Below are 23,230 nucleotides of genomic sequence, written 5' to 3' on the forward strand. Positions count from 1 at the left end.
AAAAAGTTTTGTAACATTTCAAAAAAATGAAACTTTCATATATTCTAGATTCATTACATGTAAAGTAAAACATTTCAAATTTTTTTTTAATTTTATTTTGATGATTAGAGCTTACAGCTCATGAAAGTCAAAAATCCAGAATCTCAAAATACACAATCTCTATTTTTATGAACACATTTACTCCATTCTGTGTGATTATTTGAATACTAACATTTCATTCAAACAGATAATCTGTTCAATCCATTTTGATGCCAATAATTTACATTTATGCTTCTGACAGACATGCATTGCATTGAAAACACCTATTTAAAATAATCATACAATATCAGTCATTTAATGGTTAAGAGTACCTAATGGCTCTGTTTTAAGTTTCAGTTTTTTTTGTGCAGAATTTAAATATTAACTAATTTTTCCTGTATACAAACCTCCTAAATGAATCGATACCACCTTTCAGGTAAGAGTGCATTTGTCTGACCTTCCTTAATCCTTACAAGAAGATGATAAATGGGCTAGAAAGATTTAATTTGCATTTAGACCAAAAAAAAAAAAAAAACAATACTAAAACCTGCTGGTTGTGAAGAACTGATCATAAAGAAAACAAATATTCTCAAGTTCCAAGTTACAAAAGCCTTTATTAGTATTCTGCATTTTTGTAATTCATACATTATGCTCGGTATTAAGATCTCTGTGCTTGGGCCTTTAATCTCCGCCTATAGGGGAGCTGGACATCACTCGGTCCATTGGCTCTGCAGCGAGGACCTTCTCTTCAAAACATCTCATTTTGTTTTACACAGAACCAAGTCACACAAGTCTGGAACAACATGAGGATGAGTTAATGACAGAATTTTCATTTCAGGGTGAACAGTCCCTCTAATGAATCATCCTTTCTACCAGGGGTTAACACTTTAAAATGAAGTATAAAAACATTTTTACAGAGAATATTTACATTTACTCTAGATGCTGAATTGATGCAAAGGAAAAGGGGTTGAACTTGTATCCAGATCCGCTGTAGAATTTGTTCTGAAACTCCACCCTGCATCAAATGGGAAAAATAAATTCAAATTAATTAAACTCTTCATCAAGACTAAGTTTCACACACTCCTCAAAAATTCAGTAAAGGTGCCAAAATCCGCTCTACTGGCAATTGATTCTTCATAGATCAGCTTCATAGTGTATATTTCAATGAATATCAACTAATGTAATGTAAACTACTACACTTAAAACTACACATTTGGTGTAGATTAGAGAAACTAACCACCCCGTCGCCCTTTTGTAAATCACCATGTCACACACAACACACTATACAGCACTTGCTGTTATGACTCCATAGCCCTGCAGGGGGCCCTAATTTGAAGCTACTGTATCTGACTGGATTTACTGCTCCCTGTTGAAGAGGAGTGTAGACACAGAGCTTTAAATTAGAAACGCTTCAATAATACAGTGAGGAGCAAAAAAAAAAAAAAAGACCTCCATGTTGTGACATGAAGTTGAGTGACATTTACGAAATCGTCGTTTCACAAAGAACAGAAGTCACTTTCAAACCAAGCAGCTTATGTTGGTCAACGTGGCGAATTTGCGAGACTTAACTTGTAGCTGTTGTTAAATCTGCTTGGGGGAAACTTACCGGCAGTGTGAATTCCTATCAAAATGACTGGATTTTGCCAGAGAAAATTGGCCATACAATGGTGAAGGTGACACCTTAAAAGCACAAAAATGAAAATTCTGTCACTTTCTCACCCTCATTTTGTTCCAAACCTCTATGAATTTTTAACTTTTGCTGAACACAAAATAAGATATATTGAAGAATTGAGTAACCAAGCAGATAACAGTAGTCATTGACGTCCATAGTATTTTGGAAGTCAATGGTTACTGTCAACTCTTTGGTTACCCACATTCTTCAAAATATATTTTGTGCTTAACAGAAAAAAAACCTCCTACAGCTTTGGAACGACATGAGGGTGAGAAAATGATGACAGAATTTTCTTTTTTGGGCGAACTGTCCCTTTAAGGCCATGAATCAGATGCTTGTCAACTTTAATGATGTCACAAAAACAGTGACTATTAGAAAGAATGTTTGGTCTTGACATTCTAAATGACTCCTCGTTAGGTCAGCTGCAGAAATCCTATGTAATCCAGTAAGATACTGTGGTTTACTGGCTGACTGGCACTGTAAGTTTTTTAAATACTGTGTAAGGCCCCCCTGTAGGGTTGTGGTGGTGGGGCAGGGGGGAGCCTATAGAGTGGTAAATGGCGGGTGTGCTGAAGTGTGTTTTGTGTGGAGGGGAGTGTGACACAGTGATTGACAAAAAGAGAGATGGGGTGGTTAGTCTCTATCAAATGAACCTTTCTGGTTCATAGCAACCCCACTCGACCCCGTCCTCCGTTTAACAGTTGTTAAATCACTGTTAACACCTGCTATAAACCTCAATCAATGACATGTAATAAACTCACATGACATAACTATGATTCCTGTGTTGCTGCCCTGTTGTCATGCAATGTTTACTTACAATGGGACTTGAAGAATAAAAGTGTGCATACTGCATCTCCATTCCCAGATACATGTTTGTTAATTGTTGCAGAACCGTTATCTCTCACCTGCGAACACTTTCTGTCAGCTTCTGGGCAACACCTGTTTATTTTTATGGTGGTCCATAAAAATGCTGTTTGCGTTCTAAATAATGTAACGTTACAATACTGTATTCACTATGCATTTACACTTAATGGTTTTTACTAGACAGAAGCGTTTGCTTTTTTCATTAAGAGGAAATGATTCAGTATTATTTTGGAGTAGAAATGGTTTGATTCAGAACTAAAGAATTTTCTCCTTTTTGGAGAAATTTAAGTTGGAATTTACATTGAGTCAAGTTAACAAAGCACCAAAGGAAGTGAACTTGGTGAACTGCAATTCAAAGAAATTCAACAGGTAACGGCTTTCTACCCTGGTTCATAAAAACTTACAAAGACCTATTAAACTCTTTTTTTTTTTTTTTTTGTCAAGCCAACAAACTACGTCTTAACAAATTCAGCTTTTTCTAGTTAAAATTTGCAAGTATTTGTAATGTGAATGTCTTTGAATTTCAATTTCTTTAAATCCAATTCAAATGATAGTTCCGATTTGCCACCTCAATTCAAATTCAGTTCAAATCCAGGAACTGAATTGTAATTTTAAAAGCATTCTCCATTTAATTTCATTAAATGTGTCAAATAGTCACCAAACAGACTGACTAGTCTGTGCAATGTGGTTCTCAACCTTTTTACTCCAAGGCCCACTTTTGTCCAAGTCCATATTTGAAGGCTCTAAAAATATGTATTTAAAATGTTTATGTATGTTTATTAACACATTAAATGTCAGTTTAATGTTATAAATCTTACCTTTGTTGTTTTTTATCATTTTAATTAAGATAATATAACTAAATCTTACTGGGGCCCCCTAGTGGATCCCGGCCCCTGGTTGAGAACCACTGCACAAGTTGGTTTATTTTTATGTGATTTTCTCACCAGTGCAGACGCAGAGCATGCAGAAAGGCTGACAGCCCCTCCATTACCAGCAGGATAGAGACAGTGAGCATGGCGAAGACAGAGAAGATGACTGACACAACCACAGATCCCACATAGCCTTGCCACGAGAGGGAAATTCTCATCACCATAACCCAGAGAACCTCGGACAGCTCTAATGCACACAAACACAGAACTAATTAAGCATCCACCTTATTTTGCAATGCAGATGTATTTTCTGTGAATGTGCGAGACTTCCAATTCGTTAGCCACTAAACATAAATAACTAGAGGAATAACAAAGTGCAGTAAACACATATTCAAGTTGCAAATGGCTGAACTCACTTGTATGAAAAATTTAAGGTGGATAAGTGAGCATGCAATACTCGTGGATGCTTGTGAGTGTTTGCATACGTGCATGTGCGAGGCTGAGGGCCCAAAGTCGAAGGTACGAGGCGGTGTTAGAGATGCAGCCCAGGCAGTACTCTACGGTGTGGATCGCCTGGTGCATAAAAACCTCTGTGCAATCAAACTCCTGTGAAGGTTAAAAAGCATACCATATTTTAGTAGCTCCGCTATGGAAGAGTGAAAAATGAATGCTTTCAACCGGAAAGTTAGTCTTTCACCTTTTTTCTTGACTCTTCTAATGCTGAGCTTTATTTGTGAAATGTGTCTTGATCTTTTCTCTTTCTCACCTGATCCTCTGTTCCTCCTCCTGCTCCCTCTAGGTCTCCTAGTTGAGCATTTATAGAGCTGGTGTCTGTGACTAGGGGGCACTGCTCCTCCTGTAACTGAGAAACAGGGTCAACACCTTTCAACCAGACACAGTATGGGAGAAATTGCAATGCTTAATGGGGAGAGTTGCTGAAAGGACACTCTACATTTCAGCTAAAAGAGCCACATTCCTTTATTGGTAAGGGCATCTGTTACGTCTGTAAAGAGGACTCGTACTTGAACTTATTTAACTTTTTATTGTTCTCGTCAACTTTATTGAACTGCATAAACTGAACACTCACATCACTGAACTGCGTGAAAATCATTAGCGTCAACGTCATTGCTCATTCCAAACTCTTAAAGTGACCAGCGCTCGTTATATCTTATCAATGTAACAAACACATTACTTTAATTGAACACCAGATTATAAGTCTACCTAAACATGCAACACATCACCTGGTCACTCTGGAATATGCAAATGCATTAAGCTAGACCAACCTGCATATATAACTGCATATATAAAGGTAAAAAATAGTTTTATGGTAAATCCCCTATGTAGATGCTTTTGAAAGAAGCATCTTATGCTCACCAAGGCTGCATTTATTTGATTAATACAGCAAAAACCATAACAGTGTGAAATATTATTACAGTTTTCTATTTTTATATATTTTAAGATGTAATCTATTCCTGCAAATCATATTTATTCATCAATGTTGAGCTTATTATAATCTTAGACAAATATTTTGTGCACTCAGTTTCATTGACATTTCATTCAGTGTGTTTGAAGTGAGTGGGTCTCAAGTTCAAAATAATGAACAAAAAATGTTAAAGTCAACATTATGTATAATACATTTATTTGTTAAATCTAAATGCTATAAAAAAAATTGAGTTTAAATTAAATTAAGAAAATAATTAATTCACAAAAGTTCTGTCCACTGTGTTACTTACTGAACAACACTTTGCAACTAAACAGTGGTTCATCACATCATGATGTGACCAGCATCACGTGATGTTATTTTCTTCTGTGATGGACATTTTGAAAGAATGTGGGGTTGTCCAGACAAAGCCTGCCAACGAGTCAAAATGGTGAAAGTTACCCTGTAGAGTCAACCCTTTTTATTCAAATAAATGCAGCCTTGGTGAGCACAAGACACTTTAAAAAAAAATAGTTTTTAATATTTTTTATTTTTAAGCAAAGATGCCAGCCTAATTTCACCCCTACTTACTGTTCTCCTGTTATTCCTGTGCCTGAAGTACAGGAAGAGTGGTCTTCCCAGTAACAGCACTGGAACTGCCAGCAGTGCCAAGCACACTAATACTCTCTGCACTATCATCTGAAGACAGCGAGACGACATGTATGCATTAGTCATGACAGAAAACTATAGTACAATACCAAAACATTGAAAGAATCAGTGTACTGAATGAATGTCTCACCTGTCCTGGATAAAGTGGTGGGTTGTCTGGGTTCTCAGCAAACACGAACATGTCAATGAAGTGGATTAGGATGCTGGGAGCGCGGTCTGAATCCTGAGGTCCAAACGCGATCCATTTAAACACCACCATGAAGACAAGGTAGCCAAAAAGACACAGCATGAACACTAGCTCAGGAATCAACACCAGGAACATGCTGCTCACATCCCCAGAGTACCTGAGGAGAAAGTAACATTAACATTAAGGAATTAAAAATCCACAAAACAGATCAGAAATATGAAGAGAATCAATGTAAACAAAAATGAATCCTACTTTATGACTCACATGTAGTTGAAGAAAGACAAGCAGACTCCAAAAGTCATATGGATGACTCCGATGATGACTGACATCTTCATCTTATAGGAGTTGAGGAAGGTGAGGTGGTTATTGGCAAGGCTCCAGATCTAAGGACCAGGAAATGAGATGCAGTCAAATCCAAACCTCAGAGTGAGCTAGACACAAGGGTGATTTGCTTAAAGGCCTGGTTACCGGGTCAATGCCGAATAGATATGGTCCCTGGAATACTCCAGTTACGTTCGGATCCAAAGTGAGGTACTGGTTGCTCCTCAAAGTTTCATCACTAAACAAGCCCAGAAGAAATAAGACATAAGTGAGTGTGAGTGTAAAATGAGATCAAACAGGCAAGCTGAAGTGATGGATAAGTTTTACAGAGTATAGGTGCGTTCACATTAGCTTCCACTGTCTGTTGTCAATAGTGTAGTGAGGTATGAAGCACAGCTCACACAGAAGACACTTTCAAACCAAGAATCTGTCTGTTGGTCAACACGGCAAATCTACTTGTCCAGCTTGAACCCATGGTGTTTGGGTGAATTTTTAGCCACTTACCAATTGCACAGATTCCTATTAAAATTACTATAAGGGGGCAGTTATGGCCTAATGGTTAAAGAGTCAGACTTGTACTCGAAGGTCGTGAGTTTGAGTGTCAGGACCAGTAAGAAATGTAGGTGGCGCTCTCTTCCACACTCATTACGCCCTTAAGCAAGCCACCTAACCCCCAATTGCTCCCCGGGTGCCACAGCAAAATGGCTGCCCACTGCTCCAGATGTTTGTTCACAGTGTGTGTGTGTGTGTTCAATAATCACTGCTGTGTGTATGCACTTAGATGGGTGAAATGCATTTTGTCTGTCAAACAATAGTACATGTGACCACACCTTAAACAGTCTTATTCCAAGAAAGCAGGATCTTTATCTGTCTGACCATGTCATAAAGGGAAGGAAGTCTTGAACTTCCTGACAACCAGGGGGAGGAATTAACACTGTAGAATAAAGGAATTTCTGTGCTTTGACTGTTTCATTCAGTAGCTAGGCAGAAGGGTCTAAAGGGTTGTTTGAGACACTTGTGTAGAAAAGAAAATATGTATTTACAATTTTATTTAGAGCTTCTAGTGGTTTGATGTACATATTTTTGTAGTGATGGAGGATATAGGGGAGTTTGCTGGGCTGGTTGTCAGTTCACTCCAGTGAATATTTCAAGGTGGATTTATTTTTAAAAGGTAATTTCTGCATAAACATACCCAAAAGGAATTGTTCACCCAAAAATAAACATTTTGTCATCATTTACTGACAATGATGCCATTCCAAACCCATAAGACTTTAGTTCATCTTCGATTTCTGTCCCTCCCTTTGAAGTCTACGCAACCAAAACATTGATGCTTCAAAAAGTTAATAAAGACATTGTAAAAGTAATTCATATTAATTGAGTGCTTTAATCTAAGTCTTCTGAAGAACCATGGTCACTTTATATGAAGAACAAATTTAATTTAGGCTTTTATTCACATATAAACATTGACCTTTATGACTTAATGCTCTTAATACCTTTATGAACTTTTTAAAGCAATACAGTTTTGGTTGCATGGACCAATCTCTCAGGTTTCATTAAATATGTCTTCATTTGAAAGTCTTATGGGTTTGGAATGACATGAGGGTGAATCACTGAATTTTCATTTTTGGGTGAATTAACTCTTTATAGTCTTGCTCTAAAAAAAAGCTGTTGAACATTTCAAACCATTACTATCCTTGTCATTAGAACACTGTTAACCCTTTAAGTTAATATCTACCTTATGGTTAATCTTTGCCTTGGATGTAATAGTGCGCACGTACCTCCAGTTGTAGTGCTGCATCATGGGTTTGAGGTGCCAGCCAGAAGAAAGGGGACTGAGTCCTTTACTGAAGCACTCATTATAAACAGCCCCAGTATAGATGGAGAACAACCCCATCAGAAGGATCAGATATCTCCCACCAAACAGCATATGCCAAATCTAAAAGAAAGTATAAAATTCTGTACAAACCTGAAGTGCATTCTAGAAAGTGATGGAGACAGAGAACACAGACAGATACACTACTGTTCAAAAGTTTTGGGTAATGATTATTTTTAAGAAATATTTTATTCAGAAAGAATGCATAACATTGATCAAAAGTAAAGGTATATTTATAAGACAATTTTACAAAAGATTTCTATTTCCAATAAATGCAGTTCTTTTGATCTTTATATTCATCAATGAACTCCTGAAAAAAAAAACTGAAGCAGCCCAGCTGTTTTCAATATTGATATGTGTAGAAATTGAAAGAAACCTCATTAGTGTTATTCCTCATCTTAGGGTCTCTTTCTTCCAGAATCATCCACAGAGCAGCCAATGTCATGAGTAAACCGTGACCAACATCTCCAAACATCACCGCAAACAGGAAGGGAAAAGTAATGATGGTGTACACCGCTGAGAAGGGAACAAACACAAGACATTTACTCGGATGGGTTTCCATATCTTCCGTAGGTTGTTTATCTCAAACTAAAATGGCTTGTGCCTGCTTCCATGTGACTGTGTGTGAGAGTTACCTGGGTTAACCTCTCTGTAACTGGCCACACCATAAGCATCCACAATGTTCTGGAAGCTGGAAGTGAATGTGTTGGTGTTAAAGAGTGTTGGAGGAGATGTGGGTGCAGGAAGACGGTTGTAGAAGGAGTCCACACTGCTACCACTCTTTCTCTATGAAACAGAAAGGACAAAAAACAATCGATTGCAGAATTCACTGCTCCGAATCCTGCTGTAAATGAGAAAATAAGTCATTTCCTGCATTTATAGCCCTCACCCTCTATACTCTAGTAATCACACTGGACTTCTTTGTGACGTATTTTGTGTGAAACAGTTTATTAAATAGCCATATCTCACCGTTCCTTCTATCAGAGCGCTCTGGAGCAGGGAGAGTTTGGCCACAGAGCACCAGGCCTCTGCGATGAGACACTTCTCTGTGACTGAAGGGCTGCAGAGGTTGAGCACCATCTGCACAGCTTTACACTTCTGCACACGTATCTTCCACTGTGGCATCTGACACACACAGCGAGACAGCAGCTGCTGCATATACTGCTCCGTCTGAGACAGCACCTGCAGACAGACAAGAGTATAGTTAAATACATGTTTTCTTTCATTTTCCTTTTTATATTATTTACTAAATATTCTGTGCACAATTCATCAATGCACATTTTTTAAAGTAATATTATATACTACTGTTCAAAAGTTTGGGGTCTTTTGGGGAGACATATCTTGTGCTTACCAAGGCTGCATTTATTTAGTCAAAAATACAGCAAAAACGATATGTCCTTGCTGAAAAAACATAACTAAAACATACAAACCCCAAACTTTTGAATTATAGTATATAATGTTTTTTTTTTCATTACATATCCCGTCTCACTTGGAAATACAGCAGATTACAAAAGTAAAATGAGTTGCAGACATTCTGTGTTCTGGTCTTTCCTTAAAGAAGTACCACTTGTTATTTTTTTGTTGAATGCAATGAAATTCATACATTTTAAGTGATTCCGCAGTGCCTGAAATCTTTCTGATACCACTGCATGGTCTTATTTCAAAGTGAATGTCATTGTATAATGAAAGGAACATTCCAGTCACCATTTTGATGTCTACTATCCTGCTTTCCAGCCCCTGAAGTATTCCTTCTCTCTCTTCCAAACCCTCTGGATACACAAAGGTATGTGTGTGGAAACTATGAAAAGAGAGATATGTGATATCATGAAAGTGTACTATGGTAAGCTATGATTAAATTTAATTAAGCTATAAATGTACCAATCACAGATCTTCTTCACTTTCTGCCCAATCTGTTCTCCCCAAAAAGAGATCACAAAGACAGTCCACTGAATCATCTCTCCCTGTGAACAACAAAAACATATGTATATGGCCAATTTCATCAAAATGAGTTATGTGATTCAGTTAATGTAACTCTCTTACAGTGTCTGGCGCTTCCAGCTTTTCATCCATCTCCCAGAAGTCTACAATGATGTAACCACGACAGGCCCTCCATAGCAGCCTCTCGAATGCTGGAACCTTCCACGGATGGACCACGCCAGTGACAAAACTGTGCAGGAAAGATGTCAATAGCATTATTAGTGTCTTGTTACATACTTTTTCACAACTGAAATGTGAAAATAATATTTCGACTTACTGCCTAAAGATGCGGTCACACTTACTGCTGCTCTGTGAAATTTTGTGTGCGAATTTCAGTCATTTCAATAGAACTCTGTGCGACTGCTAGTTTTGGTGAGGGCAAAAAGTTTCCTACGCAGAATATGTTCATGTTCAAGTTGAAAGTGACTTTAGACAATTTTGTCTAAAGAAGTCCTTACATTAGTGATATTTCAGCGATATTCTGTGGGGAAAAAGGTTCATTGTCTCTTGTCAATAGCCTGGAGATGTATAAAGCACAGCTCACACAGAACTCCATTGGTCAGTGTGGTGAATTCAACTTGAAAATGAGCAAAATCTGCGAGGGCAACTTTTTCGCGCTTACGTGAAATTCCCAAATGCACAGATTTCTATTAGAATGACCCCATTTTGCCCAGAAAATTTTACAGAACAATGGTTAATGTGACCACACCATAAAATTCACATTTCTGTTTCTCACTACACTCTTAAAAATAAAGGTTCTTTATTTGTATTGATGGTTCCATGAAGAACCTTTAACATCCATGGATCATTTTCAATGAGATTCAAAATGATACACTGAGATTGACTTCAGAATGGAAAAAAGTTCTTTAGAATATTAAAATGTTCATCACATTCTCTTTTAGATGGATATTGTCCTCACCTCAAACGCATATCTTGCCTGCTGTCCAATAGTGCTGTGGTCTCAAGAGTTGGAGGTGGAACCTTGAGGAACATTATGAGAAGTACTGGTAGATATCTGAGAGACATGAAGGTAAGCATGCTAAGAGCCGGATTTTTACCTGTGAGGTTGGTAGTAAAATGCTCTGCTTCAGGACCCCTCTGTACTGACTGAGCTGGGTCAGCTGGTTACGTAGACTGTCCCTGTTCCTTGATACCTACATGCAAACTGGGTCAAGATCACCACTTGCACTACATGATATCCTTTCTGGAACAGCAGATATTCATTTAGCCTACTTCTACTTTCTCCTCTCACCTCTCTGAGTTCTCTGGCCAGTCTCTCGCTCTCCTCCTCAATGGAGAGCAGCTCTCTAGGCTGTGGGGCTGATGGGATTGGTGTGGCTGTAGGTAAAGGCCCTTTCAGAGGAGGACAGAGATAACGGCTGATCTCTTGCTCCAGATACTCTGCGCAATGGATGGAGAGGAAAACATGTTGAGGATGTGCACAGTGATTATGATACAACTGTTTGACGAATGATGAGTGTCAGAGAGTGACTAAAATAACTATATAATACTTGCTGTAGTGGTAGCTGGTCATTGAAAGGTGAATATTTAATGGTTACAGAATAATAAGGGTAAACAATGGTTAGTTTTAGAGACTTACTGAAGGTTTTCTCCAGCTCCTCACATCTTCTCACTTCTGAAACAAACTTCCTTTGAAAGGCATTCACATTTGGGTTCAGCTGAGAGGATTGGGTTCAAGAGAGACACAACAAGAGGGATAAAACACAGCAAGACAGACTAAATGTGATGGCAGGGTATGAGCACACATTTTTATCTGTAGCAGGGCTCGACGCTTAGTTTTCTTTTTAGGAGCACTTGTGCTCCTAACTTAAAAAATTTAGGAGCACGTTCAAAATTTTAGGAGCACCTTCTAATCAATAATCCAAAATGTCATCAAAAAGTAGCCTTCCCATTACGAGGTAATATTTGACTCCTCTAACTTCATTAAAAGTATGTCATCTTTTGTCAAATTCTTTAAAAAATTATATTTTATAAGCTTTTAAAACATTTTTTATTAAAACGACAGAATAAGAACAAATAGAATAAGGAATATAAGTTACCAATCTGTAGAGGTGGCACAGAAGAACACAAAAGTGGCTTGATGTACAGTGGGTACGGAAAGTATTCAGACCCCCTTAAATTTTTCACTCTTTGTTATATTGCAGCCATTTGCTATTTTTCGCTTGCAAATGACAAGTTTCACGCTCTCCCTTTTGCACCACCTATCTGTGTGAAAAATGGTGCAAAAGTGATTTGTGCATCTGTAGAGGCAACGGCGGGCACTGTTCAGAGAGCAGAGAATTTCGGCCAATCAGAAGAGCTCATTTGGGCGCCTGAAACACGCCCCCTAGTTTTAGCCACAACCCCGAAAAATCGCGAGCTGCGAGCATCTTGACAGCGACAAGTATCAAAAAAGGTACGTGGGTATTTTTTCTTTCTGAAATCATTTGTTTATAGCTTAAATATAGCTACGTTGGTAAACGATTCGTAGAATAGGATTTGTGCACCTGCAGTGAAGGATTCAAGAAGGTGTAACTGTTGTGTTGTGTTTATGGAAGAGAAAAAAATATCTACAAGTTTGCAACTTTTGTCTGTGACTTCAGATTTACTGATACACATGTGTGGCTATTCTCTACAACGACAAATTCCGCTGTCACGGACGCTCAGTTGTTTTGCACCAAAAATACCTTCATACAAATGCGACTGAAATGGTCGCACTGTCGAGCCCTGTGTAGACATAAGATTTTTCAAAATATTTAAGAAGTATCTTATGTTCACCAAGTCTGTTTTTATTGTTATTATTATTAAATACAGTAAAACTGTAATATTGTATTGTACTGTAATATAATATTTCTATTTAATATATTTTTAAAAATGAATTTATTCCTGTGATGGCAAAGTTGAATTTTTAGCCGTCATTACTCCAGTCCTCAGTGCCACATGATCCTTCAGAAATCATTATTAAATGCTGATTTTGTGCATATGTAACATTTCTTATTACTATAAATGTTTAAAACAGTTGCTGCTTAATATTATTGTGGAAACTGTGACACATTCTCTTCAGGATACTTTGATGAATAGTAAGTTCAAAAGAACAGCGTTTAGAACAACGTAAAATTCTTATCTCTCACTTTTGATCAATTTAATGTGTCCTTGCTGAATCAAAGTATTCATTGAAAAACAAAACAAAACAAATCTTACTGACCCCAAGCTTCTGAACAGTATGTATCCATCAAACTCACATCTCTGAATTCGACTAAGCCCAGCTCCCCAAGCTCACTGACGCAGTTGTAAGCTGAACCTGCCTGGAGGAAGAGCTGGACCAGACACATCTCCTCACTTCGGAAGAGGCATCCCATGATAGCCTGAAATATAATGTGTTCAAATATCAGACCACAACAATAAACAGTACAACGAAAACATGAAAGCAACTGAGAGATAAGAATATCCATATATCATGCAAATTGAAGGACAAGTGATAAGTGTGCTTATTTGTTGCATTTCTTTGTACTTATTAATGTTGTTTACATCGTGTCAATAATGAAACTAAAGGTCATTATTGTGCATAGGGGATATTTATCTAATAGCTTGTGTTTTTTCTAATTTTGATGCATAAGGGTTTGTGCACTGATCGGTTGCATGTGATGGTGGTTAGTTGGTAATCTAATTGAGATTTCACAGGGGATTCACCCATGCTCATGTGATGAATAAGGTCATGAAAGAGAAACAGAATCTCAATTAGATTAATCTGAAACTCATCTGAGCTAAGGCATCTGATCGGTACTTTAAGAAAAATAGCAGAATTACATAGACATTAATTGGGAATAAATATGTAACATTAAATGCTATAAAATTAAAGTTCTTAAAGATTTTAGCATTGAAAGATAATTTATTAAAACAGTTACACCTTTATAAACAATAATTAGCCTATAAATGTAGGCTAACACTAATGATACAGCAGTATTGCAGCAAAATAATTTTCTCGCATTTACCAGAAATCTATACAGAGAGATATATTAATTGACTTTCAGCACAGTGCATGCTAAAAGCATTTACAGTGATCTTTTTACATATTTAATGAAAATGTGAAATGATGGGAATTGATGGAGTCTGTCGGAGAGCACTTAGCCTACTAATAGCGGCAGTGTCCCGTTACTGCAGAAGCGTGGCGTAGCAACATAAACAAAAGCCGACGACCGACATAAATGGGACATCACTGTGAACTGAACAAACGCGATTCAGTTGCTTCCGAATCACCTAGTTTATATAAACGGTATTTATATAATTTATGTTTCAATGAGTTTGTTCAATGTTTTCTGAATTAATTCAATTCAAATGCGCATTAAATGCTGCATGCCGATCTTACCGTATATGAGAGATGGGTAGATCCAAGGTGATCGTGGTGGGAAAAAATTTATCCACAATTTGATCTCATGGTTGGTTGCATTCTGAAGCTGTGCGATGTAAACAGCAGATCTTTGAGCTCGTGGCCTCTCATTACTGCAGCTCCAGTCATTGCCATGTGATTCAGCCACTGAATTAGACCTGCAACAGCACACAAGCCAAGAGCTTCGAATAACACGCATTCAATCCCTGTATAGGAAATAATCATGCCAGTTAAATGGTGAAAGTATTTATTTGACAATTTCTAGTAACAAAATAAATAGTGAAATTAATAGATTTGACAAATGTCAATGCATTTATGAGAGAAGCAATCCTCATTTAATACAATTTCAATAGAATTAGGAGAAGATAATTAATAAAAAAATGTAAAATAGAGAAAAAGTAAAAAATATCTGCATAATGGCAAATGTAAGATATCCAACCACATCAAAGTAAACCATTTCGATTTACATTATTAGCTCTTAACGCATTAGGCACTGTATTTTTCCCCTTCTATTTTGGAAAAATCAATGGAAAGAATATATTTTAATTTTTAATATTTTTAATTGTAATATATAATATATATATTAGATGATAAAAGGAGGAGCAATGACAATATTGCTCCCCCCCCACACACACACACAGTGGTTTTGCAGTTATAAAAGTGTCTGAGAACCCCGACCCACCATAAAACATGAAAAGAAACACAGAAATGTTGAAAGTGAGGAGGACATGTCTGCCCAAGTTACAATATTTGCCACTAAAAGCAAGAATTTGACCACTATGGCTTTCAGACAAATCTCATATCACAACACAGAGCACCTCCTAGCATAAGAAAGACAAGCTGTTTTTTAGTCACTGGTTTCTTAGAGGAGCTGACTGGTAATCTCATGCTGGCATGAATAAAGAATCACAGCAGCTTCATGAGCTCTTAGGATCTGCATTCAGTTGCCACAGGCAACACAACACACAAATACAGCACTATAGACTGGAGGATCACATGGAAGGTAAGTAAAAAGTGAAAGTTATAGGGACTCGAGTACAAACACCTTTAACATTTAGTGAGACTATTTGTGAACTATACCATCGGTTTTTCTGTGTTTTCTTTAAGACTAAAAGATATGTGAAATAAAAAGGGTTGTTGTGAAATCCATATATGATAAGACAGTGGCAACACCTAAATTACCACTTTATGTCTACAAGATAATTATCCTTTTAGTCTAAAAAGACCAGAGTCCATATTCTCCAAAGACAATGTTCAAAGTTTAAATATTCAGTAAAATTACAGAAGCAGTTTTCATTTTCAAACCGTATTCAGAAGCAAAAACTGCCTGTTTCTTTCAGTTTATATCTCACAGTTCTGAATTTTTTCTTGCAACTTCTCAGAGTTGTGAGGAATGCACAATTGCGGAATGTTAACAAGATGTTAACTCACAATTGTTGCAATAACCTTTTTTTTTTTTAATCCCATGGCAGAAACAAGCTTCCATACAACACCTCTTTCGCAGGTCTCTCTATGAAAACAACTGGAGATATAGCATAAATGTCCTTAGAAACTTTGTTTATATAATCACTCGACTGATACACTGTTTCTTAACCATTAATTTTATGTTTTAATTGTTAAGTTTGTATTCCAACAAGGCATATGCATCCCTCCCACAAAGTATTCATGAGCATAAGCATTGCACCGAGACAGATGCATGCTGGGAGGGGCGGAGTCCTCTAGCCACGCCTCTGACATATGTATCCTGTTGGGTTTGTTTATGCAGACCTGCCAGCCTGAATTGGTGTGGTCCTCTGTTAGGGCTTGTATATGAATGTCGAATTGTCTATGAATGGAGAGCTGCTACAAAAAATATAGAAGGAACAGCTGAAGGCTGGAGCACTAACATAAATAGATGGTCCAATCCCAGGCTCCTCTATATTTGGGAATATGAATTAGGTTTGAGGAATAAAATGTATTCATTGGTGTGATGACTCAGTTAATTACTCCTGTATTTATTTAAAAATGACTAAATCAACATCATGTTCTTGTGTTAAAGCCAAGGTGTTAAAGGAAGGCTAACGTTTTTACGTATTTACTTGAAGTTCCAAAAATATTCTAAAGCTTAAAGGCATAGTAAGTGATTTTTCAAAAACACTTTATAAAACTGATTCGGGCCGAATCGCAAAACAAACTTGTAGCCAATCAGCAATAAGGGGCGTGTCTACTCGTGATGTGGATGAGAGCGCGTTCAGTGCATGGGACGGACATTAGCCGAGCCAGCGTTCCACAAGAAAACAAATAGTCAATGGCAATGAAGGGAAATTCTCAGTTATAGCCTACCACACATTTAGGGAACAATATACGGTTCTGCTCTTCGACATTTTAGGTATGGATCATATTTCTCACAAGCAGGGATGAGCAGACTACACTTGCCACATTTCTTGCGATATTTTCTTCTTTGAAATACTCAGCCCAAGCCTACACACACATCAACACTCACAACAGCATTAATCGTCCATTGCATCTAAGTTGGGCAAGACAAAAGAAGCGGAATGTGCCCGGGGCGGTTTGTCCGCACGACGGCAGAGGGCTGAGTTAAACTCCACCAGACACTCCTACCGACAGTAATTTACAGCACACGCTTAAATCCGACATTTACAACGGAAACAGCCATCATATTAATGAAACTGTGAGTATGCTATGATCGTTTTGGGTGAAGAATATCATCTTTGTTAAATTTGCGAAAATAACCTAACGCTAGCATTACGCGATTTAATGCTTATTTTCCTTATGCAAAGTCGTTTTTCTGTAAACGATGTTGTTTTAAATTTTAATACATCTGTTTTCTCTTTTCGCTTTACAATAAAAGTAATTAGGCTAATCCACATGCAATAGGCGCGTGAGCGTTTTTTGACACACAGTCACCCTCCTAATTTTAACAGGCGCCTAAGGTGACTATATTTTGTCAAACATTGCTTTAACGTTAGTTGTTGCTAACATTTTGCTTTTTGGTTTATGTTTTTTCGAAGCATTGTTGAGATGAAACCAACATCTTAAAAGCGCAGACTTGCGTCTCATACATGAGTAAGCTATATAACGTAGCGACATTATTTGATTTGATAACCTGTTGTTGTTGTTTCTTCGTTCATTTATTGGGCTTCTCGGCATAACTAAATCTAATTATTTCGTGCATTCGCGCGTAACATAATGATGTCACTGCTTTTGGAAGATCTGGCCCAATCATTTAATCTAACGCCCTTCAGGAAAGCAGACCATTACAAAGGCATCAGCCGCCATTTGTGTGGGCGTTCCGGTTTACTTAAAAACATCCTCTGTCCAGGCTATTTAATTAATATGCACCGTATAAACTGTACTATACTTAAACGTTTCCTAATTTCGCATAAAGCTCGAATTGCAGCTGAACTGTATGGGGACTGACTTGCAGAGGAATGCTGTCAGTGCGCATTTTGAAGAAGTTATGAGTTTTGTGGATTGCCTGGAGTGGTTTAACACTTGATCTTGAATCTTTCACAAATAACTAAGCTGTTTTTGAGATCTCTTTAAAAAAATCTTCATGTATGTTTTATGTTTTGTATCATATATTGAGGCTCACACACACATTGATTTTATTCAGAGGCCCAAACAGCAATAATCTGCTATTTGGTGGAGATATTTTTGTTTTTATGGCCACAAAAGTATGACGAAATTCTGATAGATTGTAATGTAAATCACTGTGAGTTTTGTAATAACAGACTACTTACATAAAATGCATATAAATGTAACTTGTCACTCTATATCTCCCAAACTATGTCTTAGTAGGATGATATTTAAATGCTTAGTTTTATGATCAAATCTCTGTAGTTTTTATTGTGAGGGCAAAAACATAATGCAGTGCAATTCAATGATGACTTGAGAGATGTAAAACATTCCTTAAAAGCCTGATGTATCATATTTGATACATTTTACCATGATTTTTCCCCCCCAAAAAATATGAATGGATAATCAAGTAAACCTTCAGTCCAATAAGTGTTTGTCTTGAAATATTACTAACAATATAAAAGGTTTACTTTAAAGATAAAAAACTAAAAAAGTACATATTAAAAAAGTATGAACTATCCATCAGATGACAGAAGGTATGTAATAGATTGTGTACAACAGATTTTTCTGCAAAGTTTTGATCATGCTGATAATTTAGAGACCTTAGAAATTCATGTATCAAATATGATACGTTATAGCTTTATAGGGTTAATATCAGCCAGTATTACTTTTGTTTGGATGCGCACAAAAAAAATTAATGATCAGGAGATACGCTGAACAAGGTGTTTAGACGACCCATAATTCAGATTTTTGCAGGCATATGTTAACATGTGCTCTGTCCTATATTCCCCCAGCCGTTGGGCTAAAATCAACCCAAATGGCTTTTTTTTTTTTACACCAGTGTTTTTAGAGCGTGGGAATACTCTGAACAAAGTGTTTACATGACTCCAAATTCTGATTAATGCAAGCATATGGCATCTGATTTATTCAGATTTTTAGAAAGCATATTGGCTTAATCTGTTTAAGACAATCAGGTTGATGTTTTAATGTAATGTGTTTTCAGAATCTATCTGCAATACTGGTAGATCTTTTCTCAGACAGATGCTGAGTATTTGGACCCTCCTTGCAACTGCTATTTGTGCAGGTATTACAACATTTGCTTATTAACCATACTGAACATGCACAAGAATAACAGGACAAGTTGAAGCATGTGTTTATTTAAATAAACAGCCTACATGTGATGCTAACTGCCAGTTCAAAAGTACTCCTACTCATCTTGCCACTCTAAAGAAAATTTCTCCCTCAGTTTCAGTCTCTGCGATATCTCAGAGGCTTGTAATCCACGGCCATCAGTTGACTCTGGATCTTCCTGAGAGGACAAAGAGGTTGAAGTTTGTTAGTGCTGATGAGAGTGAAGAACTTACTATCTGGGAACACAAAAGCTTTTCTTTCCGGCCAAGTAAACCCAGTAAAGGCGAAGTGAGCAGCGCCACTGAGGGCTGGACGTTCAGAATCAGACATGTTACGTTTGACGATCAGGGAAGCTACACCCTGTACAATCACTTTGGTTCAACCATCTCCAGTTATATAGTGAAGGTCAAGAGTGAGTAGTAATTTAAACCTCTATCTCAGAATAATATCTCTGTGACTGTCCACATATCCTCACTATCTGTCCTTCTCTCCTTTACAGCCAGCAGAGAAGTCATTGATCGTATCGCAGGTGAAACTCTGAGCATATCTCTGGCAGGACTCAAGCAGAGTGATGCCACACTGCACTTTTACAGCAATTATTCATCTGCCACCCTGGTGGAGAATGGAGTTCCTGTGGGACGGAACCTCCCAGACTACATAAACCGGCTTAAAGTGAACAGCGAAACCATTCAGATTCTCAATGTAAATACATCAGATTTAGGCAGATACGAGCTCACTGATCTCGAAGGAAGACTCGTCTCAAACAATACAATGATACTAGTGGGTAAGAAAACTTTTTTTTCCCCTCAAAATATTTCAAAATTACACATTTTTGAAAATAAATTAAGTGACAGTTTAAATTGATCAAAACGTATTTGTAACATTTCTATTTGTAAGAAAAATTGATGAGGACATCAAAGATCTCGATGAAGATGCTTATTGCAGAATATCCTAATCTCAATCATTTCATACAGTTACAGTTTACTACCCTTAATGTAAATGAAGTTGCTCCTGTCGTAACAGCTGTGATCTGTATGTTAATGAAGTTCTGACACCCCATTGTCTGAGAAGGTTCTCAGTGTCCCACACCCGCTCCCATTCGACAATTGGTCACCATTTGCTCAGGATGTGATAATCCCAATGGTGCAGAAACAACATAACTGTTGACTTTCATCTTCTCTATCATAATTAATCCATTTTGGGAAATGAACATGATCAAACATCTATTGTGAAGTGAAATTTTTGATACAAAAATGCAGCCTTGGTGAGCATAAGAGACGACTTGCAAAACAATAAAAAAAATCTTACCAACCCTAAATGTTTGAATGGTAGTGCATATTCAAATAAAATGTTTGTATGTATACAATTTGCTGATTTTATTTCAGAGAATTGGGTTTCATGCATTACTACATCTCTTGATGTCTGTTCTTCTCTCGTCTCTCCAAATATCTTTGTAGATCATCATGACTTTGCCCCTAATAAAGGTCTAATAGCTCTACTGCTGCTTGGGATTCCTGGAGGAATCTGCTTCTGCTGCAGAAAGAGAATCTGCAAAAGGTGCCGGACATCTAAATCATACACACAAACAGGGCAGTCCAACACCGAACCAGTGTCTATACCTTGCAGCAACACTGTGACTGTTCCTGTTGGTCCTGGAGACCCTGGCCAGGTAAAATAGAGTCTGTCTCTCTCCCTGCACTTTCCTGTCCATTCTCTACTATCCTGTAAACAAAAAAGGCAAACAAAATCAATAAAGAACAAAAAAACACTTTGTAAACTCTTTGTGACAGAACCATGCTAAGCAACATTAGAATAATCTAGTGATTGTAGCTGGTGTACATTGTAATTACTATTAAGAGTTTGTTGTTTCTAATTAAAGGCCTACAACGCTGGTTATCCGCCTCATCCAGATCAAGGTCAGATTCATTATCCTTATCCACCAGAGTCGAGCGGACAACCTGCTGTTCCTCCTAACCCTGTGAGTTCACATACACTGAGATTGACAGCAGATCCTTCGACCCAAAGTGACAAATAAGGAATGTTACAAAAAGTTCATCCTGAGGTGGCAGCAACTTTTGAAACTTTTCAATTCAAGTTCCAAATTGTTTAATTAGTTCTAGAATAGCAGAATGGGAAAATAATGCAGGTTTTTTTAAAGTTTATTAAAGACAAAGGGATTCATCTAATACATGTTTACATAAAAAAACTATGTAAAAGCAAGCAGTGGAATGCAAAAACATGTTCTGTGTGCACAGTCCCTAAGACCAACATGAATTGTGGTTTGGTTTTTAGCTGGTGGACCAGTATAGCCATGCAAAACTTAATTCCAAAATTCAGGATTTAAAAAAAAAAAAAAGCAAGGAGAGCAGTTTTTTTTTTTTAATGTAAAAATCAATCTTGTGCATGATATGTTTTTAAGGGCTTTTATGCTGAGTATGTGCCTCAAAACCCTGTCTATCCTCCTGACTTTGGACCTGGACTTCCCCCTGCTCAGCCGCCCCCGTGGAATGCCCCTCCGCCCCAGTATAACCCTTCTGCACCTGTGGTACATCCAAAATCTTTGGCAAATCTCTTTGCTTTTCATTTATTTCTATGTGTTTATTTGTAATGTAATGTGTAAAGATAAAAGCGATTTAAAATGCATTAATGGTTCTGAAGGGGACAACACAGGGTTAAGTGTCTGCAATTCTACTAATATTCGTCTTTCTATCAATTTTTTTATCAATGTACATTTACTATATGTGATTTCTTCTTTGTTACTTTTTTCAAAGTCGCTTGCATTAAAATATCCATACAAATTAATTTAGTCATTCTTTATGTGTATGTGCTTGTTTGTGTATATACATTTGTATAACGTGGAAGTATACATGTGTATAACATGATACTGTGTGTGTTCTCAGAACTATACGCCAGTAATGAACAGTGGTCCTCCTGGGCCTGAACCCACAGGGATGAATATGAATGAATTGCCGCCAACTGCACCACTGCTCACACCTCAGCCTGAGGTAACACCTAATATTTTTCTACCCTTGTTAAATCATTAAAAGGATCATATGATAGTATTTATTGTTTATTTTTTTCTATTAACATCTGCCTGTGAGTAAACTTTTCTGGGGCCATATTTTAGGTTTTGCTTTGGTTTCCGATACAGTTTTTAACTGTCCAGGCTTACAGCAACAGCCTCTTCACGTTACATTTTGACATTTTTAAAACAAATTGCAGAAAATGTGCCACACATTGCTGAAAATGAATGTTAGAAAAAGTAAAGCTTTATGCCTTTTGACACATTTCATATTCCCAGTGTCTCTCTGTCTCACACTTACCTGTCTTTTTCTAGTCGCAGCCGTCTGTTATGAGCAGCATTTCCACGGATATCCTTAACTCCAGTGACTCTGGTGTCCAGTTTGACATTAACAAAGGAAAGTCTTCTGGCAGCAACTTCCTGTAGTTGCTCCAAAATCCTGAATTATCACTGCAAGGGATATAGAAACAAACACTTAGCTGTTCAATACACTCATGCAAAATCCAAGCCTTAAAAAGAAGAATACTCTTGTAGTCCTGAGAACTAATAGGACCTTAAAACTACTACTTCAATAGTTTAGAATGAGACATATTCTTTCAGGACTCAGTCTAGTTTAAGTGCAATAGAAGGATATTACAATTATAATTTTTTTAATATTACATACTGTACCTCAAATCCCTGTTAACACTCTTTTCCAATGAAAAAAAAAGCTTTCAAAGAAGTGTCTTTTTTTTTTTTTTTACTTCGTCACTTTCTTGCTGCTCTAGTAGCAGTAGAAAAAGCTGTTGAATCATACCAATGAAAAAAAAGCTACCTCCATCTTTTCAGCTAAATGTTTTCATATGATGCAGTCACATGATATTTGGACAATCAAATAAGGATTCACTTTCTGAATATGTTTTCAGCTACTCCCATTGTTGATAGATGTGTATATTGAAATAAAAATACCAAGCAATATCCATAAACACACACTAGTTATGGCCTGTCCTGAAGTTCAGTTTTAAGGTAGCGCTGAGCCACCATTTTCACTTTATCTAATACCTCCATCTGTCAAGCTAAAGAGGCTATATTCTATACTTTTGTGTAGAACTACATGTAATAAGCCATTATTTTATTGTACAATGTTGTTGTGTAGATGTCCATACACTATTGACAGTAGTGTGTTTACTTTTTTGTCAACTTTTATGTACAGTATATGCTTACCTCAGTCTCCTGAGAGGTGTAGAGTTGTGCAACAACAA

General features: G+C 37.2%; 2 protein-coding genes across 6 annotated transcripts; one reads left to right on the plus strand and one right to left on the minus strand.

Annotated features, from left to right (window-relative positions):
- Nucleotides 1-643: 643 nt before the first annotated feature.
- Nucleotides 644-14,431, minus strand: tcirg1a (T cell immune regulator 1, ATPase H+ transporting V0 subunit a3a). 4 transcript variants are annotated; one of them, XM_016564973.1, is made up of 21 exons: nt 14,237-14,431; nt 13,113-13,235; nt 11,471-11,549; nt 11,123-11,271; nt 10,929-11,024; nt 10,790-10,851; nt 9,934-10,060; nt 9,772-9,854; nt 9,598-9,691; nt 8,863-9,075; nt 8,529-8,679; nt 8,270-8,409; nt 7,799-7,956; nt 6,168-6,258; nt 5,964-6,082; nt 5,643-5,856; nt 5,435-5,542; nt 4,190-4,279; nt 3,909-4,029; nt 3,499-3,670; nt 644-1,033 (listed from the first exon to the last, which is right to left on the minus strand). In XM_016564973.1, the coding sequence occupies exons 2-21, from the start codon at nt 13,227-13,229 to the stop codon at nt 949-951; spliced, it is 2,469 nt and encodes an 822-aa protein (XP_016420459.1). In that variant the 5' UTR covers nt 13,230-13,235; nt 14,237-14,431; the 3' UTR covers nt 644-948. The 4 variants fall into 4 exon arrangements, with proteins under 4 accessions (XP_016420459.1, XP_016420451.1, XP_016420465.1 ...); XM_016564965.1 differs by having other exon boundaries at nt 4,190-4,285; XM_016564979.1 differs by lacking the exon at nt 644-1,033 and having other exon boundaries at nt 3,591-3,670; nt 3,840-4,029; nt 4,190-4,285.
- Nucleotides 14,432-16,527: 2,096 nt separating this feature from the next.
- On the plus strand, nt 16,528-22,789 carry LOC107749811 (uncharacterized). Of its 2 annotated transcripts, XM_016564998.1 has the most exons (10): nt 16,528-16,625; nt 16,711-16,928; nt 18,874-18,920; nt 19,083-19,379; nt 19,467-19,751; nt 20,425-20,636; nt 20,847-20,945; nt 21,387-21,512; nt 21,868-21,972; nt 22,305-22,789. In XM_016564998.1, the coding sequence occupies exons 2-10, from the start codon at nt 16,921-16,923 to the stop codon at nt 22,413-22,415; spliced, it is 1,290 nt and encodes a 429-aa protein (XP_016420484.1). In that variant the 5' UTR covers nt 16,528-16,625; nt 16,711-16,920; the 3' UTR covers nt 22,416-22,789. The 2 variants fall into 2 exon arrangements, with proteins under 2 accessions (XP_016420484.1, XP_016420492.1); XM_016565006.1 differs by having other exon boundaries at nt 16,529-16,928; nt 18,840-18,920.
- The last annotated feature ends 441 nt before the right edge of the window (nt 22,790-23,230 follow it).

The sequence above is a fragment of the Sinocyclocheilus rhinocerous genome, unplaced genomic scaffold (genome assembly GCF_001515625.1).
Source record: "Sinocyclocheilus rhinocerous isolate Xijiao unplaced genomic scaffold, SAMN03320098_v1.1 scaffold1483, whole genome shotgun sequence".
Classification (NCBI taxonomy): Eukaryota; Metazoa; Chordata; class Actinopteri; order Cypriniformes; family Cyprinidae; genus Sinocyclocheilus; species Sinocyclocheilus rhinocerous.